Here is a 25,033-nt window from a genome sequence, read left to right on the forward strand (position 1 = left end):
AACAGGGGAAAAAAAACAAACAAAGGGTGTTAAATAAACCCAATAATTCAACTAAATTCTTCCTATTCTTTTTTATTTTTTTACATTAATTTGATATTTTCCTTTACTGGCATCACTTCTGAAAATGTTAAAACCGAGTCTCATTGAGCCCTGGGTGACTTTTCTGAAGAGAGAGCCAATTAAAGTTAATGAGCTACAGCTGTGCCACCGGGATTGGCCTTTATAAGCCTCACATGGTTACACCTGTAGCTTGTGGCAGGAACCATGGCGTGTGTTTGTGTTCTTCTCTTTTGTGTGGTGGCATTTATGTGGCTTGCCAAAGGTATGTGAATCCCTTTTCAAAAGGTTACTGTTTTGTAGCTTGTTGTATAACTATATTCGAGTCGTAAAGGTTTTTGTAATTCCCTTACAATGGTAAATGGCTTTGTGCTTTGATTAGGGCACAAAGAACCCTTATCAAGTCCAGAGAACCCCAAAGTGCATCACACTAGTCATTTAGGCAAACACTGGCATGCTGATTGGGTCAAGCTACCTGACAACTTGATTTAGGCTGGCTTTTTGTGTCTTCAAATCTAAGAAGCCCTTGTCTCATTTGGCATCTGAATAGATCTTGTGACCGGTTATATTTTTGTGACAAATGGCTGATTTCACTCTAGCTGCCAAAAATCAATGGATCCACTAAGATTGCTGTGTTACTTCATGCAACTGACATGACACTGTTGCCAACAGGATTATGTTTGCCAATTGCTTCTGGAGAAGAGGGTCACAGGATAAACATTTGTAAGTATAAAGGTTTGGTTGGGATGGATTAATTAAATATTGTTAACTACTTTATTACAGAGCAATAAAAACCAGGACAAATCGCCTAAAAAAAAAAACAAAAAAAAAAAACAGTTTTTTACCCGATGGCAATCATGGCACTAAATTCAAAGGCATAAGAACTTCTGCTCTTGACACCACTTTGCTAAAAATGTAAATTCTGTTGCGACACCTCCAGGTGCTGCAACCATCTTCTGATGTCTATTTATTTCTCATTTTGTACTATTTATTTCTTTATCTTTGTATATTATGTATATACACATAACCTGCATCTTAACTCGAGTCGAGCAAATCTCAGTCTCGTAATCTGTTGATGACAATGACAAATCTTATCTTACTTTCTCTCTGGCAGTGATGTCTCAAGGTGATATTTCTATGAAGACGCTAACTGCCTTTCTGACGTCGATGGATTTTGTTTTACCACAGGGTGAAAAAGGTGGGTAACTCTAAAGTAACCAAGCCTTGCAGTGGTGGTGATCCTACATCAGAGTTCATGCATGATTTGTACGGTAAACTCCTGAAACAATATGTCTGGTGCTACTGCCTAATGCTTGCTCATCTTATGTTTAGTGCAACTGGAAACGGCCAAGAGTGGATTAATTCCCTGTGAAGTAAATGACGCCGCCGCCCACAACGTGTCAAGCGACGCCGCCCACAACAACGTGTCAATATTTAAAACCCCTTCTGATTAAAATTAAAATTTTTAGCATTTTCACTTCCATTGCTTGGTGTCCTTCTTCCACAGGTTTTCTGGTTTTGGTCAGGTTTTTCAAAACTGACCTGAAACTTTCATTTCCAAACGCTTGTTGAAAATAACCCTGGTCTGTTGCATTTACCCCAAAACCTGGTCCCAGCGTAGGTTTGCTTCAGCTGCCCTTATATTGGCAATAAAAAGGAGTAAGCTGATTTTGTTCAGAGCAACATTGTGGTTCTCGGTGAGTAAAACTACATCTGCTGGCCGTTGAACAGTAATCTAACAGAATGTGAAAGGTAACTGAAGCTGCAAAACACAACAGCCATGTTTGTGCAATATATGAAAACAATGCGTCACCACTTTGGATGCGTAAAAGGCTATTTATTTCTCTTTAAAAGTTCTATAATTGCAATTTCAAGTTAATGCAACCCACACTTGTATAGAAGACATGTTTCTAAAGGAACAATTCAGGGTCACAAATCTGAGTAATACGTTTGACTGATTTCAGCAACATGTTGCATTAAACTAAAGCCTTTTTGTTCTTAGTGCATCATTTTCTGCATGGAGTTGTACATTTTCTGCCACTGGTGGCGCTTTTAAAATCAAGTAAAGCTTTCCCACTTCTAGAAATGAATTTTAATAAAATGCAAAGAAAGCAGAACATATTCGTGAATATCTCGACCATTTCAATTCTTTCTTACCCACAGAGGGCTACGCTGTACCGCCATCATCACTTCAACCTGCAGTTATCTCCCAGGCACTTTCATCTGCAGTGATAGATGCTTGCATACAATCCCTCCCAACAATAAAGCTCTGATTCCTGCAGATTGTGAAAGGCTGGATGATTACAGGCCTGAAAGACTTGAAGGGTATCTATTAATTTTGCACACACACCCCTACTGTGTGTAAAAGGTGAACGCAGTTACAGTAGGCATTCAGAGGAAATTCTGCAAGCCAATTAGCTGCATGAATCCTGCAGTCTTGCTGTTCTTTTCCCACTGAGGCAACGTCTGAATATTTCAGAAGTGATAATTCCAAGGTTCGCAGGAGCTTCCCGTGCGAACGAGCAGTCGCTCTTCATCTTCAGGTTAGAAGAGAGGAAAATCAGACGTATTGTTCAGTAATGGGTTTAAAAAACCTGCTGCAAAAGAACTGCCTTAAGGTCAATGGTAAAGCCCTCACGGAGACTCCGGGTGTGTGTAGATTCTACACACACATACAGAATACTTTATTAGAATTTTAGAGGGATTTATTTCAACTTTAATGGACACAGAGACGACAGACCGGAAGAAAGGGATCGGGTTTAAAAGGAGAGCAGAGAAAGAAGCATAGAGAGAGCACAAGTTAACACCCTAGAAGTCAGCCTCTAGACCTGCGGGAAGTGAGAAAACAAAGCTGAGAAACCACAACAACAAACACACGTGGCTATAATAAGACCAGTTACAACATGTATACATCATGTATTGGTACAAGATGTACGTTGTGGCAACTGCAGTCCAACAGACGGATTTCAAGTGGGATTAAATCAAATTAAGAGCAAAGCATGAATGTAACAGTGGAGAGAAACAGAGAACTAAGAGTCATGTTAGAGTAAAACTTACTTTTGTGCTGTTTTCTCATGTTGTAATGGTTTGATGCAAACCAAAGCAACACAAAAGGTCTGACATTACATGGGAAATTATTCCTTATAATCATGACAGGTGAATGGTTACTTTAAATAATTATTTTTGCACTTACAGACTTCAAGATTGCTGTTCAAAGGAAATCATTTTTGAAGCAGGACTGATGCAACAGGCTGAACTTAAGATCATTTCTCATGTTGCTTTTGCATTTGTCTTTTTTCATTTGCTCAAAGCAGTTTGGTGTTGGTTCAACAGTGAATAACTGCTTCTACAATGATGCTTTGCTATCGTTTTTTGTTTTTTGTCTACAACAGTAAAATAATTTCAGTGACTCGTCCTGCTTCCATCCCTCCCAGCCGCTACAGAACAAAGCTGCTCTCAGCAGCTGTGACCGTGATGTTTTCTCAAGATCATTTCTTCCATCATCACGAGAAGACACTAATTGTTTTCTTGAGATAACAAGACGATTATCTTACTTGTTTCCGATGGAAAAAGGTCACACGTACATGCTGTACACTTATAAGTGACCTCCCGCTACTGTGGCATGCATTAGAAGGACGGTGTGAGGATTAACACACACACACCAATCAACTCGTTATCTCAAGAAAACCTTTGGGATGTTAACTTGTGATCTTGGGAAAGCCATCGGGGAAACTGACTCGTTATCTTGCAAAAACTACCGGAAAGTGAACTTGTTACCTCATCCTGTCCCACTGTTGTTCAACGTTCAACACACACATCAGTCAATCTGCTATCTTGAGAAAACCACGGGGAAGTTATCTTATCTCGAGAAAAAGAATAGGTCTATCGTCCCTAAATGTTTCAGCCGATGGCAAAAGCATGGCTCAGAGATGGATGACCGTTGCGTTTGCCTTGTGGTTTTGGAGCGGGGGTAAGAGGCACCAGGCCGACACATGGTCAACACAGACACAACCACGCACGCACACACACACACTCTCCCACATAAGTGCAACTTAGCATAACCAATAAACGTAACGCAGATGGACCGTGGGAGGACGCCGTAGTACGCTGAAAGAACAAAACTATGAAAAAGACCAGAATGTGAACCTTATGGCTGTAAGGCAACAGAGGCGAGCACCAGGCAACCTGGCTCTGGGGACAAAATAACAGCAATTATTCTAAACAAATTGGCTATTTGTCTGTTTTTGGGAGAACAGCCAAACACAGAGGACGTTTCACTCCGAGCCAATGAGCTCGGTTTTGATCAAACCTCGATGGTCCTCCACAGCCTTTCCGCCGACACACACACACACACACACCGACCCGTCTCTGTATGCTTCCAGAACAAAGCGCTTGGCTCGGCCTCTTATGTGCTAATCAGCCTGAAGAGGCCACTCGACATAATTGATATAGGATGATGTTTTTCCCCCTTAAACTCAAGCACACACCGACACACGACTAACAAAGCAGCAGCAAAACACTGAGTGCAGACTGAAGAGGAGGATGTTCCTATGGAGGATAGCTTTGCATATGAATGACGGCAAATAATAGATTCCTCCTACTTGTTATTGTTCAAAACGAAGCAGTACACGTGTTTCCTTTTCAGAGGAGCCGCAGTAAAGCACATGCTGCAGAGCTCCGTGCATAGAGAACACAAGCTGCGTTTTCATTGACCAGATAATTGAGCAAATTGACATTTTGACAATAAATTAGCTTAATGGAAACACGGTAATTTTGAAAAAAAAAACTAGTTTCTCTATAAAAAAGGCTTGTCGCTAGGACGAGGTAGTTTTTCGGCCATATTGAAATTAGGGTTTGTCGCCAAACTGCAATTGAAAACTTTTTTCGCATCACACGAGTCACATGAACAACAACCGGATGTTGCTAGTGGCGCCAACCACGAAGAAGAGTAAGAAGACAGAAAGCAGTTGGAGAATGACGGCAAGGCATGTTTTTAAATGACTTGTCGCGTGAGTGAACACAAATATTCACACGTGACTTCAACTCCATTTCTTATTTAACGGAAACGCTGGAATTGAAAAATTGCATGTTTTTTTCCCAACATTATCATTGACAACGTTTTGCGCACATTTGCAATGAAAACGCAGCAACAGTAAATCTGTCAATCATATGTTTATCGATTGGACAATGTTAAGGCCTGCTCCTTTGCGCCCAGTTTCTGTTTTTAATAAGATCGTCTAAGAAAAATGACATTTAATTAGGAGCACGGAGCCACATTTGTTAGCGCGGGTTGGACACCTGGAAGCCAAAACAACAGAAAGAAAATGTCCTGCGGCAGTGGGCTTTTTATTTTTTATTTTTTACTTTTTGCTCAGAGAGAGGGAGGGATTCCCAGCGGTTCGTTTGACTCACTCATCTGAACGAGTCAAACATAACAGAGCAGTGATGGAAGTGGCTCCCGTCTCACTGGGTCTCCTCCACTTCTCCATGAATAATGGATGAAATGTTAAGTCTTCATAAAATCCTCCTCCTCTCTCAGCACACGCAGCGGCGGGTGTCTTTATAGCACGCAGTCAGGGGCTCCGTTGTGGTTAAAAACGAAGCTGATGACTGTCAATCGCGTTGAGCGACAAAAAAACAAACAAACCCCAAAACAACTACAGTATGACTCACAATGCAGATAACGTGCACAGGAAAAAATCTAATGAAATCATTATTTCACCTTTTAACATTTCAAAGAGCTGCGGCTGAATGAATGAAGCAGTTTTCTAAGAGGTGACTGTCCAGTTAAAGAAAGTGCTCTGAAGTTATAGACACCCTGTGCTGGGTTTAGAATTACCGCACAGCCTTGAAAATATGGTAAAATGGGCTAAAAATATATTGCAGGGGCAGTATTATGTGTTTTCCAGCCACATAGAATAATTTTATAGCACAACAAAGTGACAATTACACCTTCAATTGTAATAAGAAATTTTGTATATATCAAATATGACAAAAGAAATTTGACTGTCTTGAAATGGGGCCTTGTCTCTTTAAAAAACAAACTCCTGCTCTTTCTGAAACTCTACATTGAGGAAGTCATCGCAACATGGCTTCTCTATTAACCCTTTGACAACGTTTTTACCAGCGTTGCACTGAAGAAGTGGCTCCTACAATGAGCAGTTCCAACAGGTGTTTGCTAATTGCTGCTGGCTAGTCTGAAGGAGCTGAGCGGGGGGGGGCACAGGGGAAGAAAGAGCCCCTCTGTGAGGTTGAGCTGCGTCTTTGAAGGTGGCGTTAGGTCCCACCAAGCATTCTGCACAGCTGAATGGTTGCAAGGTGGGGGGATTCAAGGACTTCCAGCAAAGTAGACTTTACGTAGTACTGCCCCTTTAAGCCACCAAGCGTTTATGTTCAAAATGAACTAAAGCATGTTTTAATAAAGAGGAACGTTTGATGTGCAAGTGCTGGGGATGTTTTTGTCTGGTCTGTCCGTCTTCCACAAAACGACGACGCTACATTTTCAGCACTGACTCAGACATCGTTGTTTCCGTAACACTTTCTGCCACCCTAACTACTGACCTTGAACCTCTGCATTTCAAAGACTTTTCAGAACAGAAACAATGATGTCACGTTTGCACAATGCTTCGACAAAAAAAAAAAAAACCTTTGACGAAGTCTTTCACAGCCGTGGGTGGGTTGACTAGAACATCACGCGTTTTGCACGTGAGCCTCACACCTAAACGCACAGATTGCGTCGCTGCCTGTCAGCTCCAGCTTGACTCTCTCAGCTAACTCAGGAGACAGCGCACCTGAAGCTCAAGTGCAACTGGTAAGAGGTCATGGAGTATGGAGGCTAAAGAAAACTGTCGAGCTTTATTACCACACACACACACACACACACACACCTCCTCCTAGCTCACACACCACCTCGGTCGACCACATTACGAGTCAATGTCACCTCGCTCCCCGTTCGGCACAGACGGTCCAAACGGAGCCTTTAATGAGCCGCCGTTTGTTTGGCCACAGGGCGTCTCAGATGAGACATGATGCTGTCAGTTGGATTTCGTGGCAGCTGCCTCTGTGGCACTGAATCACCATCTGAGTCTCACACCGTCACACATCGGAGCCCTAGCAAGTTCCCCAACCGTTGGCTTTATCCTCTATTACCGTCGTCGTTAAAGCTTGACTTGTCCAACGGAGAGCTGAACTTGTTTTTTTTTTTTCAACCCAGCTGCTGATTAAACTGCTGATGATGTGCTGGTTATCTGGGAACATGTCCATCTGGAGGTACTCTCATCCTCTACTCTGAACTTTAAGGTGAGATGATGATAACTGAAGGGGAAACACGCCGCCGCTACCTTCAAATTTTAAATGATTGTTGTGGCATTGCACCCCGATTGTCATGGAAACCACACAGCGGGGCAGCGTGTCAGTTCCACGTCTTCTGTCAGGCAGCTGACACATGCAGTCGTCTCTCTGGTAACGTCTGGAGCGACGGCCTTTCGGAGCCAATGCTGTGCGCAACGACGCAACAAAGTGCTATGTTAGATGTTCCAAGTTGCATTTGGTTTGATGAGGGATTCGCTTCTCCAGAGCAGGAGGAGGAGGAGAAGAAGACAAAAATATGAGGGGGGGGGAGCTCCATCAAGTATCTGTCACTGGAGGTGGCTGGCTGTCGAATAAAAAGCTGTGCTGGGTCATTTTACAGGATGAAAGTCAATACAGTCGATACAGGCAATCATCTAACCTTCCCTCCAGATGCTCTCTACAGTATTTACAGCTGCAGGCCGGATCGCTTTGACCTGAAAGCGGATGTGGGTAAGACGGTGCATGTGTAGAATAAAATGCAATGAGACAGAATTTTAAAAAATGCTAGCCATGTGACTTGACTAAAAAATTTTAATCAAGTTAATTGAAGAGTCCATTCACATCTTAATCGTCACAAACCCCCTTTTTGCTGCTAAGTTCTCGAATAAATAGACATATGAGCTCAACAACAAAGATACTTAATCTGTTACGTTGTTCAACAATCAGATTGGTGTAAAGTAGCTACTCTACAAGTCATTCGTGTAACTCTGAAAAAAATACTTCGGTGGATGCTGACATTAGCATTAGGGATGTTTGTGCTGCTGCATGTTTAGCATTGAGATGCTACTTTAGGCTTGAAAAGCTTCAGTGACGCAAAAACACATGAACACAACAGCAGTCTCTTCCAGCGTCTTATCAAATCGTCTTTTGGAGCAAAGGTTAAAGCCCTGTGGGCCCAGAGAAGCAGCTTCGTCATCCGTCGTTGTTGTATGCAGATGTCAGTTGTGCGTCGGGTTTTCAAGTGTACCAGAAACGTGCAAATACGAAGGTTCCAGCCCCAACAGGAATGGGTTTTCTCCGGACGCTAGCAATTTCGTTTTCTACCATATCTTATTTTGCACTCAATGTTATTTCAGAAGGGCAACTTTTGGATTCCCCGACCTGAAATGTAGTTCTGTTTTCAGTGGGGGAAAAATCCACGCCGCATAAGAGAGTAGCCAGATGTGTGATATGAACTTTTAAAGTTGTGTAGTTTGCAAAAACAAAAGCAAAGTCATTTTGAAAAGCTGGATTTTTTTCTTTTAGAATCTTAAGCTTTGAAACAAATCCGCAGCAAAGACGGAGGATGTTAAAAATGATAAGTTTGACTTTTTCTTTTATGTCCTACATCTCAAACGACAGATTCCATCTTTATTTCAAAGTTCTGTTTTTCCTCTCAAAAGCATGTTTAGGTAAGCTGGATTTCATGTTTCAATTATTTCATTTTCCCTTCATTTCTTGTTCAGAAATTGTAAAATCTATCTACATCTTGTGGAAAACAGTTGTTGTTTTTTTTTTAATTGCTCACATTTTTTATTTCCTGCAGTTTCTTAAAAAGCACTTGTGTCACATAATAGAAAATGCATCAAACTGTTAGATGATCTCAAAATAAATCACAGGGAAAAGAAGTAATATGAATCCTAGCGATTCTTCACAAGAGTGAGGAATTCCACATTATGGCTCACTGGAGCCAAACTGAGGTTAAGCTTTTTTGTTCAGTGTTTTAATCATCTAATTAAACCATTTTGCACAGATAAAAAAAAAACCAAAAAAAAAAAACCACACAATCCAGTAACAAGTAAGGGGGAAAACTCTAAGAGACAGAACCAGTTTTGCAGCTCAACCAACTGAAGCCCCGACATATTTTCATGTTTTTAATTTGAAGCGTTTGAACCAGGCTTTTGATTTATATTCAAATGAGAAGTATAAAGGGGAAATTGGATTTCTCTTTCATTTCAGAGAATGAATTTCCTGGCTGCAGATTATATTGAATCATCTGGCAGTGTTAATATCCAGCTCGGAGCGTCAGGAGGAACTCCTCCTTACATAAGACTCAGAGGAACTTTTACACCTCCTCACCACGGAACGCTGCGACAGTTTTCACTTCGAGGGCGATGTTCAAACAATACACCCCCCCACCCCCACCTCAAAGGCTGTTTAAGGCATTTCCACCCGTTTTAATGTACACATGAAAGGCCATAACATATCAAAGAGTTCTAGTTAAAGTCCCAGTGAAGGTTAGTCTTTGTTTTATGTCCCAGATGTCAACGAAGTGGACTAATGCTGCGCCGCCATGTGAGAGAAAGGATCTTTGTACAAGCGGAATGGCTATCAGGACGTTGTACCCTGATTAAAATTCAACAAACGTTTAATCATGCCGACTCAATTGGAGGTAAATACGTCGTCCAATTCAAGAAAGGCGGTTAAATTCGGTGCAAGCCTTTTCACGGTTTATATATCAAGTAGATGAAAATGACTGATCTGGCACAGATACTACGAAGCAAAGAACAACCTGCTGTCCGGAAAGAATGGGCTTTCTTGCAGAGGCGGAAGTAATTTGTGGGTGGGGGGGCAGGGGGAGGTTGACGCTAAAACATTCTCCTTTGTCTGGACAGCACCAAAAAGCTTTTCTATTGATTTTAATAGTGGAGGAGATTAAACACAGAATCAATACTCACGGTTCATCCCGTTTTAAGGGAATTAGAAAAGTTCTCTTGAGGTACGAGGATGAGTTAGGGGTGTGTGCATAGGCGCCGGAACAGGGGGGGGGCCAGGGGACCGGAAATGACGTTTAGACGCCACAAAAGGTACAACGTCGTTAGCCACCTAGCATTCCATGAAGAAAAAACAACGTTTCACTAGTACAGCATTAGACTGGCTAGTACAAATACATTTAAGAATGTATGAAACTTAGAAAATCATTGAACTGAAACATAGTTTAGAGTATAAAACAGCATATAGAAATGAACAGAGTGCGGGGTTTACTGGCTGCTGAGTGTCAAATATGTCAAATCGTCCATCAGCTCCACAAAGATAAACAGCAGCAGGACAGCTTCAGCTTTTAGCTGTCTCTCCATTGCCTGAAGATACTTAAGACACACATACAGGTAAGTGTTTGTTAGTATACGTCATGTAATTTGGAGTTTTGAGAGGTTGGGGTTATTGCCCAACATGGAAGGGTTTGCAGCAAGTCCATTCACCTGCTGTTTGCAGCATTTTCCAGTCAGCCTGCAGCCTCTCTCTCATCCTCTCCAAAGCATCTCCGTCGTCTGGGAGCCGAGTCAGAAGCTCCTGCAGAGGAGGCGCAGGGTGCCCGAGGAGGACGGAGGCAGTAGGACCCATACATGCCCCATCATTCGTCTTAAAGACAAAAAATAAATAAATACAGTTTATAAAGACTTCGACTTCAAACTTGCTCCAGTCGTCTCACCTGCATCAGAACCAGAGTGTGTCCCTTTGCGAAGCCCTTCAGCAGGCCAATTAGTTGCTGCCACGTACAGTCGCCCACTCCGCTTCCTGGCATGCGACTCAAAAGGACAAGGCCCGGGTCGTACTCGTATCCCAGAGGTAGGAGGAGGCCAAGGACCGCCTGGATGAATCCTACCGTGTCACCGCAACCCTGCGAGGACAAGAAAACCACACGTCATGTTTGTGAGATGCAGTCAGCATTGTGTGTGTGTGTGTTTTAAAGTTATCTCACCTTCTTTAAACACATTGGAATATAATATTTGCACTTCTGTTCCTCTTTGTCTTCACCGCTGATTTGTACGACAAGCATTTTCCTTAAAACAGAGATTTTTTTTCGTAATAAAATTGGGATTCCCGCTGAAAGTCTTTTCTGCAAGGCTTTTGTAAAAAGTGCAGTAGGGCTTAAATCACTATTACCCGTCTGCCGTGGCGTAATTCAGCTCCTCTTTGCCGACACAAACCACTAAAACCCTGAAGGAAGACGAGTGAAACAATTCAGGCTGATCTGAAAGCATTTATTACTCATTTATTTTGAGTAGCCAAAGTGTGTATTCCCCTAAATGTTGAGCGGTTACTTTAAAAGTGAAGCTCAACACTTCTATGTGGTTTTTGTCAAAACATACAACACAGTCTGCGTAAGATTTGACTTCTGTACCGGTTGACGAGGTCAGAGCCGAGGTCCTGGACAACACACTTGACTGCTGCGGCGACATCGGGGACCAGCGCCACGCCGTTGCCGATCTGAGAACCGTTCAAATAAAATCAACACACAACAAGCCAGTGGAGGGAGAAGGAACCCCAAACAATGTCTTGATTTTACCTCGTTTGTGCTCATTTTCTCAATCAGGGTGTAAAGTCTCGAGAAGGTGGCGACACCGTCCGCGTCACCCGCAACTTCTGTCCTTCAAGGAAACGGCTCAGTTAGCGAGCGGGGGGGAAAACGCTCGTCAAACAAGGCGTGCGACTCTTGAGTGCTTCTCACTTTATTCTGCGGCCTAAAAGCGGTCCCAGATCTTCGGAGGAGGTGAGGCGTTTCAAGCCGTCTGGACAAGCCGCGTCGTCGGGAAGCGCCGACGCGGAACAAACGGGAGGACGCAGGCGCTCTGCGGGCTCAGGCCAAACTTTTTCCTCCCGGCTCCTTTCTTCCTCTGCTTTTGCCAGTTTGATGCGTCTGGAGCCGACGTCCGTCGTAGGCGGATCGGCTGGAGAAACGGGAAACCGCACGAGACAAGGGGTACAGAAATAAGGAAATAAAATGAACATTTCTACATCTTAAAAAAGATGAAAGTTTTCTCTATTTCCATGAACTTATGGCAGGAGTTGTTGAGCTCCACTAAGAAAACGATTAAAATAACCACAAAAAGTAGGGTAGTCTGCACTTATAACATGTATAAGACAACATTATCCCACTTTATTAATGAACTACTGAATAACAAGGCATATTCTGTGTCGTGCTGGAACAACAAAGTAACTCTGAACAACTGCTGCGTGGCTGTTCTACCTGCATGCTTGAGGATGGGCCAGTACCGCCTCAGGACCGATCGGACACACTGAAGAGACTCGAGTGCACTGAGAAACAGCAATAAAACCACCGATTTCAAGATTCACGCCGCTCAAGTTTCTATTTCTCTGTCAAGTTACAGCCGCAAACTCGACGCTCGTTTTCATTTCATGAGAAAGATAAGGACGAAGTAGAGCATAATTGCCAGGAAGAAGGAAAACGTTGCGCGATTTCCTGCAACGCTCAGTTTGCGTTTGACCCGACCTTTCACAGGGACTCCCGAGGTTTGCGAGCCGAGGCAGCGGATCGCCGAGCAAAGTCTGAACAGTCTGGCACACGGATTGTGCGAGAGAAGTCAAGTTGTATCCTCCCTAAAGGAAAATGTAGAAATGCATAAAATACTTTGAAAGTCAGTTAAATAAGACAGTTAATTACTGTTAATCATACCTCCAGTACAGCACACAGTTTTCCTCCAGCTAGGTTCATTAGGAGGTGAGTTAAGTGGGCGAAGATGTCCGGAGTGGCACACATCTCTCCCTGGCCAAAAAAAAACAAACAACAAAGCAAGTAATTTGAATGTTTTTGATGTCGATTCAAAGGCTTTTTTTAAAAGTGGATTCATAAGATAGAACTGTAAGAGAGAATGCATGCATGCAAAATGTGTAAATAAGTCCACTTTGCACAAGAGGAATTTCTGTTGTTTTTTTGTTTTTTTTGGTACCTCTGGGTCGCCGACAGCCGAGTCAAAGCCTGCGCACACCAAAACCAAGTCTGGGCAAAACTGTGAGGAAGAATCAAAAGGTCACAATTCAGTCTTAAACAAATGTGTCCTAAAAATGTCTCACCTCATACGCTACTGGCAGGAGGACATGGCAGAAGGCTGACAGATAGTCGCTGTTTTCCATTCCCACCTGAAATGTCAGAGTGATGACTCTGGTGAGCGAATATTTATCCCTTATTTCAAAATAACAAAGTCCAAATGACAAAATATCGGGATAAATTTGCAAAAGTAACAAAAGCTTAAGGTTTATAGATGAGCAGACCTTTGGTAATGCAACATGGTTACATTTGTGACAGTAGGACAGTGAGTGCGGTCTCCCGCCTTAACCAACCAATCAGAATTAATACTGGCTAAATCAATACACCAGTCAATTTTTCGACCTACTCACCTTATTCCAAGGCACGTTTATGTTGAAGCCAGCTCCGCTTCCTTTGCCGACGCTATCGTAGTCTGACTCTCTAAGATTGGGCCAGAATTTCTGGTGCTCATAGCGGTGCCAAGAAAAGTACAGAACACTGCGGAACACCACAAAACCCTCAGTGAATAAAACACCAGAGTTATGCTGAAAACCTGTTGCATCCTCTCATACTTTCACAGGTTGCGATTTGACAAAAGGGCCCACCTCGGATCATCTTCAAAGCAATACTGCACCCCTTGACCGTGATGTATGTCCCAGTCTACTATTAGCACCCTGAAGAAGAAGCATTTAAGCTGCTTTAAGCGAACGCGAGTCCAGCAGACGTCGGCACAATTAGACCAAACTGTGAGAAAGATTTAAAAAAAAAAAAAAAGGTCGAAATACCTTTTGGCTCCATGTTTTTGCTTAGCATATCTCGCTGCTATGGCCACGTTGTTGAACACACAGAAACCACTGGCAGCACTGCGCATGCTGTGGTGTCCCGGCGGTCTGCAAAGCGACAACAGGAAACACGTACGTTTCTTCCCAGTCGTGGCATCAGCTAAAATTTACTGTTTCCACTCTGTTTTTCCTCCTATATATGTTACAGTTCATGTTAAAAGCCTCGTTGCAACAAGGTAGGGGCATAAAATGGAACAACGCAAAACATAATTCACACATTTCGACCCGTACCTAACCAGAGCCATGCCGTTCCTGACCGTCCCTGTCATGACACTGTCCACCAGTTGCAGAGCAGACCCTGCAGCCAGCTTGGCGCAGTGATAGATATTCTGCAGCAGTAAACAATTAAGAAAATAGGGATTAAAAAAAGTGAGCAACACAACCGGAGAGTGAAAGAGGGACATCTGTAATACACATGTAATACACAGCTGATGAATAGGGGACTAACTGGGTGGAAGTAGACGTCCCCATACTGAAGGGTGAACTCCTTCAAGTCCTCCAAAGTCATGTGCGGAGTCTTTTTCACACCCTCCAGATATTCCTCACTGCAGACAGCAGCATGATGAGAACGTTTATTTCATATTGAACGTTTATTTCATATTAATGAGGAGGTGAATAAATTCAGTCCATCGTAACAGTCGCAGAGGGAAATCAATGCATGAACAAATTCAGACCAGCAGGAGGCCCCCAAGCGCACATGTAAATTTGTTGTTACATTTATAAAAAATAAACCCCATTTGAAATTCTTTAAAATAGCTGAGACATTACATTAGAACGCGTAGTTTAATATTGGTATTTCATTATTATATTGACTACCGCTATATGTTTATATGCTATAGTTACAAAAGTGTTATTATTTAATTCTGTCCTTTTTACGGCAACTCTTTTTTTTTTCCAAAAGAAAAAAACAATGCTGAAAAAACAATACAGAAGAATAAAAAGACAAGATAAAAGTAATACAGAAACAGAAGAAGCAATATTGAAAACTCCTATCAAAGACAAGAACTCAAAGCAAAGACTGAACCAGAAGCATAAGCTTATTAATTTTTTTTTTATACATACGGCATCATCAGAACTAAAACAGCTGAATATTTCCTTTGTATTTTTCTAAAGCATATCTCTGAAGAATTCTGTGAGTCTCTAGACAAACTCATAAAAGAAAACAACCATAATAAAACCTCATTGTATTTGTTTAACAAAAGATTTTTGGACATTTAGTTTTGATTTAAAAGCTGAAAAACACAGCTTTTAACTCCTCGCAACAATTATTCCACACACGACTGCCTGTAACTAGTAAACCTTGAAAGTCAGAAGTTTGATTGTGTTGGATGTGGAACACAATCAAACTGGGAACATTTAAAACGACGTTTTGATTGGTTGTGCTAATAGGAGATGGGGGCCCTGAATCAAATATCTGCTGAAGGACCCAGTGTTAAAGGGCCGGCGCTGCAACAGGGCAGCAATCAGGACCGACCTGTGGACGAGCAGGATCTCTGCATCTGAGGCCTCACGAGGCGGCACAGCGACACAGCGGTCAGACAGACCCGTCCTGACCAGGGCCTGATAACTGACCGAGAGCCGCTCGGGAACCTCGATCTTACATGCTGGGCTGCAGAAACAAAAACAACGTAATATAGTCGTAAACATCATGCTACCGGTCACAGCTATGTATACAAAAAATAGCTAACCCACCAGAAGTATCCAACGCGAGGATGCTTTAGTGTGATGGAAGAGAAATGTTTTAAAGTGAGCAGTTTTGTTTTTTTTTGTTTCTTTGTTTTTGCTATTTGGAGCAACTGGATGACTGGTTGGAAGAAAATTACACTAGGTTTTACACTTAATAAAGTGGAAAACCACTTTAACGTCTCTGTCTGGAAGTATTTTTAATCAAACAGCTAACATCAAATTATAAAATCATAATTATAACATGGAATGATGAAAAATTCAATGTGTGTTGCTCCATAAAGACAAGCGTGACAAAATGGGATAGTTTGAAGAGTAAAAACACTTAAAAACAACTGAGTTTAACTGAGTGTTTGTTTTATATTCCTACTTAATTCACCATCACAATATTAAATACAAAGTCTAGATAATATTATAAACAACTAAAATAACGGATTGCATTATTTCTGCAGCAGAGTTGGAAATAATGCTGCTGTCTTGTTCTGAATGAAATCGTTTAAGTTTATGTTTTACATTTCTGACGGAAATTTTACTCTAAGCTGTGATGGTTTTATTTAAATTTATACTTTAAAAGTCTAACACGTTTCTTATATTTGGATTGTTATTTTGTAAAATTCAACATGCAATTTTTTTTTTTTTTTTTTAATTCTTAAATACCTTTTTCAACTGCAAAAAGGCAGGTGTGGTTTTAGCAAAATAAGAAGCTTTAAAGCATATTTTCCTAAAACTAAAACGTGTTAAACTTGGAACAAACACAACAAACGTTAACATCGCTGGTTACTGGGCGAGACTGTGTCTGGGCGTAAAGACAGCTTGAAATGTTTGACTTAGAAGCAGCTCGTTTGTGGAGATGAGCAATAATCTGTGTGTGGTAGCATTTGAAAAATATTCATAAACAATCTTTAAAATGTCGTAAAAGCGCCACTATAGCAAGCAGTAGGTGAAAAGTGACAGTGAAGTTACTGTAGGAATAACATGTAAATGTAGCCGACATGGTGACCTCCGGGTTACAGAAGCCAGCGAATCCGATTCTGACAAAATATGATGTGAACATGTTCTTGACACTCACTCAACCCAGAGCAGTTTGTATTTGGTCATCTCCTCATCGTAAATCAGAGCTGTCCCCATGGTCGACGCAGAGAGAAATATCACAACTAAAGCTCCTCCGTAGTTTAGTTGTTTTTTTTTATTTTTATCCTGACTTTTGATCTTACGGCACGAATAAAGAATAACTCTGGGTTACTTCAAACCTTTATGTAAAAACCGTCTGAATTGTCTCCAGTCTGAATGCACCTCTGAAGACGCTTATTAAGGAAGAAGCATGTAAACAGAACGTTCATCTGAGAAGCACCGAGTGTGAAGTTAACATTCTGCCGGGGAACGAGCGCCATCTACTGGACGGAGTCCGGTATTCCTCCAGGGCTGACTGACATCTCGTCATGGTAGCCTGTTTTCTGTTTCTGTGTGTTTCAAATTATTTTCAAATACAAAAAAATATATATACTTTATTAATCCCAGAGGGCAGCAGAATGTTTTTGTAACTGATATGAGTCGTTCTTCAGGGAGTTGTTGTAGATACTGATGGCTGGGCAGGAAGGATCTCCTGCAGCAGTCATTGTTACAGAGAATCTGGGAGACGCCTCTGACTGAAGACGCTGCTGCTGTGTAACAGTTTCATGAAGAGACTGCTATGCAAAATGAGCAACAACTGTTAAACAACAACTGAATGCTTTTTGCCTTCTTTTGGACAAAGATGTGCACAACATTTTTCTCCATTTGCAGTGTTTGAATCAGAGTTCATTTTTTTTATTTAGTTATTTATTAGTATGTTACTAATTAGTCATAAGTATATTTTTACAACTTTTTACTGGTGTCTCGTTTTAAGTGTTTCTTTCTTCTTAATTGTATCATTTTGAAAATGTCTGTAATGATTTTGTATTCAAAAGGTTTTAAACAAAAAACGGTTCATTGTTATTAATGTTGTTGTTAATGTTGCATGTAAAAGAGACAACAGAGGAAATTTCAACATGATTGTGACCTTTTATTATTTACTGTTGTCATAAAGAAAATAAACATTAAAAACAAGTGCAACACAAACCAACAAACACAAAGCACATCCTGAATGCATCACATATCATATATCATGAGAAGCTTTTATCTGACCCCAGGTTATTTTTGCATCAAATAATTTAGGAAACATCCTCTGGGAAACGTCTCCATTGTACCCCGTGGGAAAAAACATTTCCCTTTCTGGATGCTAACTCTAAACGTCTCACACTAGATGGACAGAGCAAATGCTCAGGCAGCTGGGAATTTTAGACGTAACAATGTGCAGCAATTTTTTTAGATTCAGTTTTATTCTGTTTTTGAATTAAACATGAAGAGTTTATTGTTCCTTTTCCTTCTCATAACCTGTCCTCTTCCTCTTCGTCCTCTTGTGTCCCTGCCGGAACGGCTGAGCTCCTCTGCTGTTTCTCTCGTTCTTCTTTCCTCCCGTCTCCCTCTGCTTCTCTTCTGCACATCCCGCAACACGTGAGCAGAGTTGCTCTGCATCGTTCCCTGAATGAAGGGTCACATGCGGCGTAGAGCAGAGGGTTCAGGCAGGAGTTGAGGTAAGCCAAACAGGTGACATACGGATGAGCGGCCAGCAGAGCCTGGTCTAGAGAACACGAATATGGGACGAAGCCCAACTCCAGCAGGATGGAGACAGTCTTGTTGACATTGAGTGGCATCCAGCAGAGGAAGAAGGCCGTCACTAAAGTGACAATGACCCTGAGGAGTCTGCGCTGGCGCCTGCGGTCGGGACGGGGGCCATGTCCAAAGTGCTTGCTGAGCAGCTGAGCCAATGAGCAGTAGCAGACGAGCATGATGACAAGCGGTAGCAGGAAGCCAATTAGGGTTGACTTTAAGCTCAACACCGCGGCCCACCACACCTCTGCCCTGTCTTTTTCAGCCTCTTCGAGCTCTGCCCCAACCAGCATGGAGTAATCCATCTGGCAGGAAAGGACTACAGATCCGGGGTCATCCTCAGACTTGGGGTCAAGTTCCACTTCCCTGACAGAGCGCAGCAGCAAACCAGGAAGAGCCAGGACTGCTGCTACCACCCACACCGCTACGAGTATCCACAGCGTCCTGCTGGGACACCTTGTTAAGGGATGGTGGCCGGAGTGCCGCCGTCCCGTCAGGACCCAGTACCGCTCCACACTGAGCGTGCTCAGACTGAATACGCTGGCATACATGTTGAGGGCGGTGAGGAAGCTGCTGATCTGGCAAAGGGGTTGCCCAAAAGGCCAGTGATAGCCCATTGCTGTGTAGGTAGCCCAAAGAGGGAGAGTTACAAGGAAGCAAAGGTCAGCTAATGCCAAACTGGCTATCAGAGAATCTGTGAGGGAGTGAGAGGGCCGAGGGATGGAGGGAGGACATGAGGAAGAGGTGAAGGAATGAGAGGAAGCTCTGTAGCTTCGTCCTGATGGTTCGTTTTTACAAGGAGAAGGCAGATGTTGGCGACTGGCTCTGAAAAAGCAGCAACACTGCGGTTTGTCTCCTATCCCGATCCCGTTGGGTCGAAGCAGGTACACCGAGAGCACTAAGCTGTTACCAAGGCAACCCACCAAGAAGGCCAGAACATAGACAGACGGGATGATGGAGAAGGAGGGATACCAGTCGTCATAGTCGCAGTGATCCAGAGATGGGGTGGGAGTGGAGGAGGTGGGGAAGTCTGACATTTTTCTATAAAACAAATCCAGGCATCATGATTTACTTCAATTCTGTTGAATAAAGGCTGTTGAGAGTCAGAGCCTGGACTCGTTTTCTGTTTCCTGTTTCCTGTTCTGTCCTCTGGGTGTTGACTTGGATTGTCTGAAAATTCAGAGAAAAGATTGACGTTTTACAAATTTGAATACCTTCTTATTCTGTGACTTACAACTGCAGACAGTGCCTTTCGGAAGTTTTGTCACATTACAACCACAAACTACAATGTATCATGTTGTTGTCAGACACAATCAGGACAATGTGGCCTTTAGTTTTTCCCCTTTGCTCTGATGCCCCTAAATAAAACCTTGCACAAGCCACTGACTTCAAAAGTCTTTTATGTTATAAATGCACACAGACCACTGAAGTGGACACTAATGCATCATAAAATATGCCATCAACTACTGGCCATCAGCTGCAAATGCAAGAAATTATTTTTTGTTAAATCCAATATGGCCGACAGACAAAAAAGCATGAGAACCGACCCGGTCCCTCCTTCTACTGTAGACGACTCTTGCAGGTAAAAAAAAATAAATTGTGACATCAGATAACCCCTAAAGAACAATACTACTGATGTGTTTTTCAAATAACAATTTTGTATTTGGAGAAAATGACAATTGATCACCTAAAAAAATTAAATAAAATAAAAAAATGTTTTTACAAAAAAAAAAGTTCCTTCCTTTTCTATGCCTTAAGAAAATCCAAAAAAAAATTGGGAAAAAAATCCTGACACAAAGGATCATAATTCATGCATGAAAGGGTTAATATTCAGTCAGAGTTACAATGTAATAGCTTAGATCAAAGATTACGTTTTTTTTATTTGTCAAAAAAGATTTTAAAAACCATCTTTCCTTTTCCTTCTCCTATCATATCGAGGAAAACAGGAGTGAATATTTCAATGTCTCAATATTTCAACTTAAGAAAGACAAACAAAGAAATCTTAAACTTGGGATGAATTGTAAAACTCTCTTACCTTAATAAGTTTGGGTAATATCCTTGTGTCGATACTAAAAATACGACTACCATTGAAGAGAGAAACAAAAACCACCTAATTCAGTCGTCTGTCTCTCTGTCTGACCATGAAACTGTGGATGTCTGCCGCCGCAGAGTGCCAACCGGAGAGAGGAGGCTGAATACATCTCATTGAATCCTCCATTGACAGAAATGGGGATAAATACACAGACAAAGCCCTCCTTTTTTTTCTTCATTACATTCTCGAAGCAGACCACCCCAGGAGGGGTACAAGACCTGTAAACATCCATCCCCCAAAATAAACACGCACAGCTCCTGTAAGGCATGAAACAGTTCCTCTATCAAACACGGCCCAGCCAAAACAGGCAAATAAACCGCGTCTCCCGGCTCTCACACGACCCGTCTTCAATACAGAGACACAAACGCACTGGAATGCATCCACAGTACAGAAATGTCTGCAAACACCCGTCATCCTCAGTGAGACACTTGTTTAAACAAACGGGGGGGGGGAAACCGTAGCCAAATGCAACAACCAACAACGAGAAAATAGCTTTACAGACATTCAGAGCCCGATCACAACTGACCGGCAGAAAACCAGTGACCTGAAACTGGTCGATGTGCAGGAAAGGCCAGTTAACAATTAATTCCAACATGACAAATGAAAAGGTTTTTTTTTTGGAAACGGTTGAATTCACGTTTTGAATTCATTGCCGATCATCTTCGGATTCTGTCCAAATCGACTCGCCACGGCCTACCCGCCATAGAAGTGAGGACAATTGCTGCTCTAAGAGCAGGAGTGGCAAAGACAATGTGTGTACTGCACAACTTCAGGTGAGAAGACAAAATGTAATCCATTAACTAGAATATTTAATGTTGGAATGATAATGACGTTACTGAGGATATGTTAGGAATCTTAGCCTTGGGAAAGCAACGTTTTCTTGTTAAAGAAGGAAAATTGAAATCCTTCAATTGAAATTCCTTTTATTTGCACTTGATCTGCTTTACTCTCCAAAAGTGTTTTTACTCATTTTCATATGGGGAGCGATATTACAATCTGAAAGTAGAGGCAAATAACCTAGTATTGCTGGTATAAAGTCACCATTTAAGCTTTACAGAAGGAAAACTCAAATAAATATTGATGTAAGATCATTAATAAATAGTTCACATTCCAATATGTATTTCAGCAGGATATTAAGCCTTAAAGAAACAACATTAATTCAGTTTTTATAGTTGACACAAGACAGAAAATGTAACAATTACCGTAAATTGCTAATTATCTACTGTATAGCTGGAAGTAGGCATATCAATTGGCCCGACCCTTGGAGGTGACTGTAAACAGAATCTAAAGATATGCTATTGTTGTTGTAACTTCTGCTTTCACTAGAGGTTTAGTCTCAAACTAGACATCTGCCACTGGACCTTTGAATGGGTAAGAGGGCACGGTTAGGTCAATGTGGAGTTACATCGTAAAAGGTGAAGAACTCTGGGTGGTAAACAGGAAGAGTTTGTTTCCACAGAGGCCGTGCTGCCATCGGCCTTTTGTTCACGGGAGCAGATGTTTCTGAGAAACATTCCCCAGTCTTTTCTCCTGCATAGAGAACACACAGATTTTAGTTACACAGGAGGAGGTGGAGGGCGAGTCAACACAAACATTTCCTAGGGAAGTAAACTGCGCAGGAAGTCAGAGGATGTGAAACAAGACTCCTGCGGGAGTCATAAGAGCACTACGTCTTACAAGTGCAGCAGCCATATTGGATTCGGATTTTTTGCAATTAGCAAATGCAACTTACCAGAGCACATCACAGTGTCAAGCTGGAGAAGCAGCGAGTTTCGCTAATTGTTGTTATGCCGTCTGTTCAGACACAAGATTATATTGATGTATTTCTTTACATTTTATCCATGCAAACACTAAGAAACATGTGGAGGAATATCTATGGTTTAGCTCTATGCTCTCCATTGGTTTAATGACAAGCAAACTGATGTGAAAATAAAAAGTTTAGGCTTGTATTCATTACGTTCTATCAGGCAGCTCAGGCTTCCCCTGTTACAGCGGCAACTTTAGGGGCATTATTATTTTATTTATAACTGGGAACTAACTGAAAATCCAGCAACTAAAAACAAAGAGAAGCACACCACAGTTACAAGTTTTAATAACCAGTGGCGTTTGGTAATTGCTATGATGTTATTTTTTAGGAATACAAGGGGATAATGTTTTTGTCTCCATTTTACACTTCCAAATACTGAAGGAAGATGTTCACTAATATATACTGTGAAGCACCGGGTTTTTTTTTTTTACTAATTCAATAACAAACAATTGTGCTAATAAATATCAGCATCTTTCACAGTGTTTTATATGTGCAGCAGCCCTATGTGACACTGAACATGAGCATTGGTTCTCTCCGGGTACTCCAGTTTCAAAAACATGATTGCTAGGCTAACTGGTCTCTCTAAATTGCCCTTAGATGTGAGTGTGTGCATGGTTGTTTGTCCTGTGTGTGTCTCTGTGTGGTCCTGTGATGGACTGGCGACCTGTCCAGGTTTTACCCAATGACCACTGGGTATAGGCACCAGCTCCTGGCAAACCTGCAAAGAGAAGTACGTGATAGGATGAGAGGATGGATATGTGGTGTAATTATATGACATGTATGTGTAATTATCGCCAGACATCCTAAGATAAACGTATAGGAAGTTTTAAACATGTTTCATCTGGATTGACTATCTACCTCTATTCTTTTAAAGAGTTGCTTTAATGAATACAATAAAAGAGAGGCTTTTTTAGACCTAACTGTGCTGCGGAAGTGGCTGTTAAAACAGCGAGAGGGTTTTTGGGTGTGTGCAAAGGAAATAAGATAAGGATTTGCATACCTGAAAGGGTATGAGGTATGGAGTAAGCTGAGGAGTGAGAGAGATTAAATGCACTCCAGAGACTATATTCGGTAGGTTTCATCATGTCCGTCTACAGAACTGAAGGGAAACTCTTGTATTTTCTTATCGTTGTAATGGCAGGAGCAGAGGTCCAGGACAACATCTCACCGGAGTGTAAGCAGTTCTTGTACATGGGGACTATACCCCGAGGGCTTGAGCAGCAACCTTTGAAAAAGATTTGCCAGTACTATGCAGGCAAGCCGCGGTTCTTCACCCTCTACGACTCCTTCAGCCACATCCCCGTTTACTCTGCGTACACGTTCAAGCGCTCGGACGGTTCCAAAAAGGTCGATATACCCTGGATGTATGAGCCACAGGTAAGAATGGTTGTTGACCAAAGATTAATTTGAATTAAATGGTTTTGTTTTGTTGCTCTGACACTGTTTATCCTCACAGCTTTCTTTGGTGTCTGGATCCAGAGAGATGGAGCCGTTCCCTTCTGCGAATATTCACAAGAGTTTTGAGGATTCCCAGGCTGTGCTCGACGACTACTCCGACAGTGTGATCTTTGAACGGGGCCAGCTGAACCCAGACGAGCATCAGGCCGACCCAGAAGATAAAGCGGCCACCTACACTCTGACCAACGTGGTTCCCAGGGTCCGAGAGTTCAACATCGGCCCTTGGAAAATGCACGAACACACCACGCGCAAGAGGCTGAACAACTACTGCCGTGGAACGGCCTATGTGGTCACGGGGATCACCACCTCAGGCCACACCATTCGCCGCCATAACATCAACCGCCTGGGTGTCCCTACCTACCTCTGGTCGGCCTACTGCTGCATTGAGTTTGATCACAATGCTCCCTACTCGGAGCGCTCAAAGTTCCCTGCGTTCGCTGCTTATGGGCTCAACGACAGGGAAAACAACAAGGTTCAAGAGATGACGATTCAACAGCTGGAGGACTTCCTGAAGAGGGTAACATATGTCAGCAGCTCCTTCCAGATCTTCTACGACAACTGTGTGCCTCCTAATACTGCTAATAGCCCACTGGCCTGAGAAAGGGAAAGTAGAAGAATTCTTAGTTTTGCTATGGCTACACAATATAGACAGTTTTAATTCCTCTCTGTTAGCACCTTGACTTTCAGATGTTTTCTGTAGTAACTTCTTATTTCACTAAATACTCAGCAATCTCGGCCACAACAGCTATCACTCAGCTCAGTATATTTTAGCTCTGTTTCTTTTGTGAAGCATTACCAGGCTTTGGTTATACACAAATGCCCATAAATTCACAACTTACTTGGTTGTACGCTCTACTCACGTTATCTGTTTTATGGTATTTGGCCGTAACTGGAGTGATACCAGCCTGTGAAGGTCTTTTGTCCAGTCAAAACAGATTAGACCAATGTTTTACATTTCCTATATCTGTGCACAGAAGCTAAGTCACAGAAAGATGTTTCACTTGGCCAGGTCAAGAATTTTGCTTGGGCTTTAAAAGGGATTGTTCAGAGTTTGAGGGAGTCAGCAAGTTTTGTTTACATTCAGATTCTGACTCCTGATGTTACACGGTGATTTAAATAAACGTTAATCTGAAATTAAATGTCCATATTTTGTCTTCATTTTTACCTTTATCTTATTATTCTGGGTTTTTTTTAAATCTAATTATTGGTGTATAAAACACTAAATAAGTACAACGACCCAAATTTAGAAAAACAATTATTTGCTGTAAATGTAATGTACAGATTTATTGCAGAGAAAGATGCTGTGATGG

The 25,033-nt window shown here is 42.0% G+C and overlaps 3 protein-coding genes across 5 annotated transcripts; 1 reads left to right on the top strand and 2 right to left on the bottom strand.

Moving 5' to 3' along the window:
* Window positions 1-3,432: 3,432 nt before the first annotated feature.
* On the bottom strand, window positions 3,433-17,030 carry LOC114156447 (polyamine deacetylase HDAC10). 3 transcript variants are annotated; one of them, XR_003597944.1, is made up of 21 exons: window positions 16,748-17,030; window positions 15,470-15,604; window positions 14,444-14,540; window positions 14,227-14,324; window positions 13,939-14,043; window positions 13,759-13,827; window positions 13,525-13,651; window positions 13,201-13,266; window positions 13,077-13,136; window positions 12,803-12,892; window positions 12,620-12,726; window positions 12,356-12,423; window positions 11,837-12,056; window positions 11,675-11,756; window positions 11,510-11,595; window positions 11,272-11,325; window positions 11,087-11,168; window positions 10,817-11,005; window positions 10,587-10,746; window positions 10,372-10,475; window positions 3,433-10,212 (listed from the first exon to the last, which is right to left on the bottom strand). XR_003597944.1 is itself a non-coding variant. In XM_028036906.1 (21 exons), exons 4-21 carry the CDS (start codon window positions 14,501-14,503, stop codon window positions 10,441-10,443), a joined length of 1,758 nt encoding a protein of 585 aa, XP_027892707.1. In that variant the 5' UTR covers window positions 14,504-14,540; window positions 15,470-15,604; window positions 15,688-15,710; window positions 16,748-17,030; the 3' UTR covers window positions 3,433-10,440. The 3 variants fall into 3 exon arrangements, 2 of the variants coding, with proteins under 2 accessions (XP_027892707.1, XP_027892697.1); XM_028036906.1 differs by adding an exon at window positions 15,688-15,710 and having other exon boundaries at window positions 3,433-10,475; XM_028036896.1 differs by having other exon boundaries at window positions 3,433-10,475.
* A 745-nt stretch (window positions 17,031-17,775) lies between these two features.
* On the bottom strand, window positions 17,776-23,150 carry aplnr2 (apelin receptor 2). The gene is made up of 2 exons (XM_028036916.1): window positions 20,402-23,150; window positions 17,776-19,536 (listed from the first exon to the last, which is right to left on the bottom strand). Exon 2 carries the CDS (start codon window positions 19,401-19,403, stop codon window positions 18,084-18,086), a length of 1,320 nt encoding a protein of 439 aa, XP_027892717.1. The 5' UTR covers window positions 19,404-19,536; window positions 20,402-23,150; the 3' UTR covers window positions 17,776-18,083.
* A 152-nt stretch (window positions 23,151-23,302) lies between these two features.
* On the top strand, window positions 23,303-24,862 carry LOC114156473 (endonuclease domain-containing 1 protein-like). The gene is made up of 2 exons (XM_028036930.1): window positions 23,303-23,642; window positions 23,722-24,862. Exons 1-2 carry the CDS (start codon window positions 23,349-23,351, stop codon window positions 24,319-24,321), a joined length of 894 nt encoding a protein of 297 aa, XP_027892731.1. The 5' UTR covers window positions 23,303-23,348; the 3' UTR covers window positions 24,322-24,862.
* Window positions 24,863-25,033: the final 171 nt, after the last annotated feature.

Source organism: Xiphophorus couchianus, chromosome 2 (assembly GCF_001444195.1).
Source record: "Xiphophorus couchianus chromosome 2, X_couchianus-1.0, whole genome shotgun sequence".
NCBI classification, from domain to species: Eukaryota; Metazoa; Chordata; class Actinopteri; order Cyprinodontiformes; family Poeciliidae; genus Xiphophorus; species Xiphophorus couchianus.

Excerpts from the sequence above, each read along its gene's own strand:
- LOC114156447 (XM_028036896.1), bottom strand. The coding sequence starts at position 16,806 with ATGGGGACAGCTCTGATTTACGATGAGGAGATGACCAAATACAAACTG. Across the intron at positions 13,267-13,524 it reads TAAACGTGCCTTGGAATAAG|GTGGGAATGGAAAACAGCGA; the intron begins GTGAGTAGGTCG and ends CTGACATTTCAG. Across the intron at positions 10,476-10,586 it reads GAAAATGCTGCAAACAGCAG|TATCTTCAGGCAATGGAGAG; the intron begins GTGAATGGACTT and ends GTGTGTCTTAAG.
- aplnr2 (XM_028036916.1), bottom strand. The coding sequence starts at position 19,403 with ATGTCAGACTTCCCCACCTCCTCCACTCCCACCCCATCTCTGGATCAC.
- LOC114156473 (XM_028036930.1), top strand. The coding sequence starts at position 23,349 with ATGTCCGTCTACAGAACTGAAGGGAAACTCTTGTATTTTCTTATCGTT. Across the intron at positions 23,643-23,721 it reads CCTGGATGTATGAGCCACAG|CTTTCTTTGGTGTCTGGATC; the intron begins GTAAGAATGGTT and ends TTATCCTCACAG.